This window comes from Phocoena phocoena, chromosome 11, assembly GCF_963924675.1.
Source record: "Phocoena phocoena chromosome 11, mPhoPho1.1, whole genome shotgun sequence".
NCBI lineage: Eukaryota > Metazoa > Chordata > Mammalia > Artiodactyla > Phocoenidae > Phocoena > Phocoena phocoena.
The window spans coordinates 92,389,798-92,395,304 of record NC_089229.1 but is presented as its reverse complement, the minus strand read 5'-3'; the positions used below and the strand labels follow the sequence as shown (position 1 = coordinate 92,395,304).

Below are 5,507 nucleotides of genomic sequence, written 5' to 3'. Positions count from 1 at the left end.
CTATTCTGCTGAGATTACGGCTGAACGCTTTTGTTTACCCATTCACTTTCTTAATCTCCGAGTTCCCCATCCCCCCACCCACCGTGTGATGGATGCATTTGCCCATCTGCTCTACTGAGTCCTGAAGGATTGGCATTTGGGTAAATGTCAAGCGCAAGTCAAAGGCACATTTGGTCTCTGAAGCTGCATCCAGACCCCAGAACTGTCATATTGAATCATAGGAAATATAACCCTATGCCCCCAGGTCAATAGCAGGGTCCCTACCATGACACAGCCCAAACGCTCCGGTGCAGTAGTACCAGTCCAAAATGTTCCGTTGGTAGATGACCAGACCATTAAACTGTAATTAGGTAGTTATAATTACTGAATATCCAACAGCATTATTATAATAGAAGTTGTGGCTCTCACGTTTTATATCTCATCTGGGATCAAGTTAGTAGCCCATTCAGTCTCTGGGCATTGAGTAATAGCTGCTGGTCTGAGGAAAATTCGATTAAAATCGCTGGGTGAGCAGTTTGATAGAAGCGTGGACACTTCCCTAGTGGAAAATAGAAATTTATATGACATTGTTGCATAGAGACCTGGAAATTACAGCTGTGAAAGCCCTTTTAAAAACCAAAGTCCTACTTTTGGCCTCTAAAACACAAACAAAATAAAATGATAACAGCTACCATAAAATTTTCTTGTTTTGAAACAGGCTGTATCAGAAGGATGAGTATATAAATACCTGAGAGGCAGAATTCTGTTTCTGTTTAAGTCTATTTAAATAGACGAATAGGTACTTGTGGGAACTGGGCTAACTAGTTGTTTGCAGGAATTTATGATGAAATCTTGATGGTTTTTACTGCAGCTCTTCCTGATTTTAGCAGCTAGCCCACCCAGGCGGGAAAGTTGAATTACTGTGTTGAATCTGACAGTAACCTGCCCTTTCCCTTTCTTGTTCTCCTTTCTTTTCAGAACTCTCTTCACTCCCAAGCCATCAAAAAGCCAAGATGTTGGTGTTACTGGCCAGTATCTTTGTGGTCCACATCGCCACCGTCATCATGTTATTTGTTTCCACCATTGCCAATGTGAGTTGTGTTCTTCTGTTTATTCATTCATTTGGAAGTTATTTGCATATTTACATAAAGTGCTACAAAGGACGTTTAAGCCATAATTCCTGCCCTTTGTGAATTTACAGTTTAGTCATGGAAAAAAATAAACAGATACTTGCACTTCAGCCAACTAAGTAACAAGTGTCTACGTGAGTGATCCCGCCAGTCTGGAGAACACAGCGAGGCTTCTCAGTGTAGGTGAAGCTTGGAGGACGGGTAAATGGGTGGGGTTTCTCTCTGCTAAAGGTGCAGAGTGAAAGGAGCATGGGACGCCTTCGAGGTGTGCGGGTCAAGGAGCCCAGCAGGGAGGGACAGGCTTTGTTCAGGGCATAATGAGGACACCTGCGTGGCAGGGCAGAACTTCCCTTCCTTCTGGGGACCTTGATTAGAAGGAGAAATGGGAGTGAGATCATAAGACACTTTGGTGGCCCGACCGCCAGATTCAAGATCTGGGCAGAGAGTAGCATGTGAGAGTGGAATTTTGCAAGATTAACCTGATTCCCCTGAATTAACTCAAACAAAACAACCTAAAAATACGGAGGTAGCAACAGGCTCTTCTCTCTGAACCTTGGGCTACTCTGACCTCTAGCGGTAGTTTGCCGGGTCCATTGTGCTTTTCTCAGAAAAAAACAAGACAGCTCCTTGGACCCAAAAACCAAGGCCATCCATCACTAGACAGACAAAAATGGTTCCAGAAGCTGTTCAGGTCCCTGTTACAGTTGAAGGATAAAGGGGTTTTCAAGTTCAGAGTTTTGCCAACATCGGTGGGTATAATTATAGGCAAGGCTAATTGACGCATCACTGTGATAATCTAGAACGCTCACCCACGTGGCCTCCCCCAGACTCTAATTTAGCCGTTCTGTACGCTGCCCTTCAAGTCTCTCAGGATAACAGGTCCGATAAACACCTTCAAACTGTATTAGTGGATGCTGAGTGCTGAATATCTGAATTATCGGCTTCTGATACGGGGCCGGACACAGAGCTGTTTATTAAATCAAGAGCAGGCAGGCGATTTGGCATCCTGGCCCTGCTTTTCCAATAACTCTCATTTTAACAGACACTCTGTGAAGACAGGGCTGGGTGTTTGTTTTCCATCCCAGAAGGATAAGTGTTTTGCTGGCACTGTGGTGAGCCTCGGGGAACACATTTTCGTCATTCTTCTACTATCAGCTGCCGCCACAGGAAGGCTGTGGCTAGACTATGTTATTATGGAATTACTTTGCATGTTGTGACGATCAAGGTTTATCTTTCTGTTTAGATGAAAGTGGCTTATTGATCACTCAGCTATTTTCTCCGTTGCCCTTTTTGTTTCTTACTTTTTTCCAGTTGAACATTTTTCCTTAACTTTTTTCCCCTCTAGCCAGGCCCTTCCATGAAACAATCTTGGTAGGGTGTATGAATTGTGCCTCCTTAAAACCAATTTCCTCACGCAGGGTTTCCATTTCTTAGAGCCTTAGAATTTTAAATCGCGATGGTTGAATTACTCCTTTTCTTTTCTTTCTTGAAGTGATGAGGGATGTGAGGCCCAGAGAATGAGGTGACTTTTCCTTGGTCACACGTTCTTCTCTCTCTTTTTTCTCGGGACCTTTGTGACTTCAGTTTTAGTGAGACCTTATTTCCACCAAGAGATGGAAATAAACCATGTTTATGGCTAAATATGGAGTCTTGGTTAAGATTTGGTCCTGACACAAGTGATCTGTTGTTTCCTTTTCTTTCAAAGTAGGGGGTTAATTTTTAAACAACTTTTTATTTCTTTTTAAAATTTATTTCAAAAAATTTTTACTGGAGTCTAGTTGATTTACAATGTTGTGTTAGTTTCTGCTGTACAGCAAAGTGAATCAGTTATACATATACATATATCCACTCTTTTTTAGATTCTTTTTCCATATAGGTCATTACAGAGTACTGAGAAGAGTTCCTTTATTTCTTTTTGATTTCAGGTCTGGACGGTTTCAGATTTTGGAGGAATATCAGTAGGTCTTTGGAAAAACTGTACTGCCGCCAACGACTGCAGCCACAGCCTGTCATACAGCAATGAAGGTGCGTACAAAGATATTGTACTCAGTGCTGACGGTTCGTGCGCTCAGGGAAATGGCCAGTCCCTCGGGGACTGGGTAGCCTAACACCCTCACTCCCCCCACCCTGTGTCCACAGATGCCCTCAAGGCAGTGCAGGCCTTCATGATTCTGTCCATCATCTTCTCCGTCATCTCCCTCGTGGTCTTCGTGTTCCAGCTGTTCACCATGGAGAAAGGCAACCGCTTCTTCCTCTCAGGGGCCACCATGCTGGTGTGCTGTGAGTATCAGCTTACCCAGAAAAAGCTTTTCCCGTAGATCTTACCATGGGTGCTCCCGGCAGCTTGAACAGCTGAGCACGTGGGGCAGTGAAACCGCCTTGTACAATTTGTGCTTTCTGGGAGAACCCCTGATAGCTGCTTGGAATAAGAGCCCTCGTAGGCTTCATTGTTTAAACCTGGGCTCCCGGGCAGCTACCAAGTGGCTGGAGTCCGTCCATCAGTAGCACTTGTATACAAGACCCTTGAAGGGGGCAGGGATGTGGGATTCCTTAGAAAGATGAAACCACTGCCTGAATGCCTGCGATGATCGCCGTTCCCGCTCTTCTGTCGTTCTTCCCCCACACACGCAGTTTGGTGGAAGGCGTATTCTTCTGCATCCCTCAGGCAGCCTGCCCTTGCGTGCTGGGGTCCAGATGGGAAGGCTGAGGGGTGGACCCGAGATGCTGTGTTTCATCCACACAAACCAGTGCAGATGTGAGAACTCGAGCACCTCTGATTTGCCAACACAGCCATCAAGCTTGGTTTGGGGCAAATCGACAGAACTACCATTGGGGGTCCAATTTCAGATTTCATTTTCCCATCGCCCATGAGGGAAATAGGCTCTTCCTAAAATTATAAAATCTTTTTCTTGGTTTTCATGTTAAGAAATCAAACCAACAGCTAATCGTTGTTTTTCACCTGCAGGGCTGTGCATCTTGGTGGGGGCCTCCATCTACACTTATCACTATGCCAATAACTCTACAGGCCAGTACCCGGAGAGTCACCACGGCTATTCCTTCATTCTGACCTGGATCTGCTTCTGCTTCAGCTTCATCATCGGCATTCTCTATCTGGTCCTGAGAAAGAAATAAGGCTGAACACGTTATCGGGGCTCTGGGGGGTGGGGGTGGGGAGGAGGGAGTCCTTGAATCTGGGAGAGAAATGGACGTTGCTAAGCGGGAAAAACCAAGAGAGGGAATTGGGGGGAGGGGAAGGCAGGGGGGAGGGGCTGAAACCCAAACATGACTGTGGGGGTCCCGTACTGTCCAGCCCCTGCCCCGGGAGAAAGCCGTGGGCTGGGATGGATGCTCCCTGGATGCAGGCCAGAGGGCCTCCCTCCAGCCTCCAGCTGTTATCAGTTACATACACTGCCTGGGGTCCCAGCAGCTGCCACATTGCTGGCTCTACTTCCGAGGGGGAATTCAGTCTTCAGACCTACTGCACCTAGTTAATATAGCGGTACAAGTTCCGGCAAGGGCAGATGCTATTCTTGTGCGGAATACGCCGGGCTTGGAAGCCATCCTGCCCTTCTGACCCAAAGCAAAACAGTACCATCTGAAGGGCCCTGAGGGAGGACTTTGGCCAGCGAGCCATTATCCCTCGTTGGAACAGATATTTAGCTCTGTGGTATTTGTGACAAAATGGGAGGAAGAGAGATAGTGATTAAGGCTAAGTTGGTGTGTTAGCTAAACTGAGAGAGAGAACTTTTCACAGTGGAAGGCCTGGGGCGTGGTCAGAACCCAGACTAGACCTCACACTGCTGTCCCTCGTGGAGACCTCTTGCTACAGACTTTGCTTGGCCTCTCCTTTAAAGCCAAGGCAGCTCTCTGGAGTTTCTGCAAAGCCACCAATGACCAATTCAGTGGTGGAAGCACCACACAAATTATGGGAAAAAGGAACAATCTTATAGCAGGGTTATGTTAGAGTTATGTTATTAGGAACCTCTCTCCATGCAATCAATGTCTGTTTTAAGTATGTAACGTGAGAGAGAAGGACAAAGACCCGTGCAACACAATCTGTTACTCTCCCTCTAAATTATACACTTTTGAGGAAGTTTTATCTAATTAGCCACATTGGGGATCAGGGCTCCTAGGCTCAGAGACAGACAGCTCTAGCTTTGACATGAGCTGGTGGGGTTGCCTTTCAGAGGTCCTGCCTATCCCACAACACAGGTGAGGCAAGGCAGTTCTGGAAGCTTCTTAAAATACACACAAACCAAAACCAAACAACAAATCCTTGGATGAAAGGTGCTATATTATTGTCAAGTATTAAGCATACTAGATTTCAGTCACAATAAGAACAGAGTGTCTGTGCTTCCAGGAAAATAAGAAAATTTCCGTGAGAGAAATAAAAATATA

The 5,507-nt window shown here is 45.8% G+C and overlaps 1 protein-coding gene across 1 annotated transcript; it reads left to right on the top strand.

The window, feature by feature from the left end:
- The first annotated feature begins 992 nt into the window (after positions 1-992).
- On the top strand, positions 993-4,241 carry EMP1 (epithelial membrane protein 1). Its single transcript, XM_065888073.1, has 4 exons — positions 993-1,070; positions 3,035-3,134; positions 3,249-3,389; positions 4,075-4,241. Exons 1-4 carry the CDS (start codon positions 993-995, stop codon positions 4,239-4,241), a joined length of 486 nt encoding a protein of 161 aa, XP_065744145.1.
- The last annotated feature ends 1,266 nt before the right edge of the window (positions 4,242-5,507 follow it).

Bases quoted from the DNA above. Each gene is read 5' to 3' on its own strand.
- EMP1 (XM_065888073.1), top strand. From the start codon at position 993: ATGTTGGTGTTACTGGCCAGTATCTTTGTGGTCCACATCGCCACCGTC. The intron at 1,071-3,034 runs GTGAGTTGTGTT...TTTTGATTTCAG, and splicing joins TTGTTTCCACCATTGCCAAT to GTCTGGACGGTTTCAGATTT. The intron at 3,135-3,248 runs GTGCGTACAAAG...CTGTGTCCACAG, and splicing joins CCTGTCATACAGCAATGAAG to ATGCCCTCAAGGCAGTGCAG.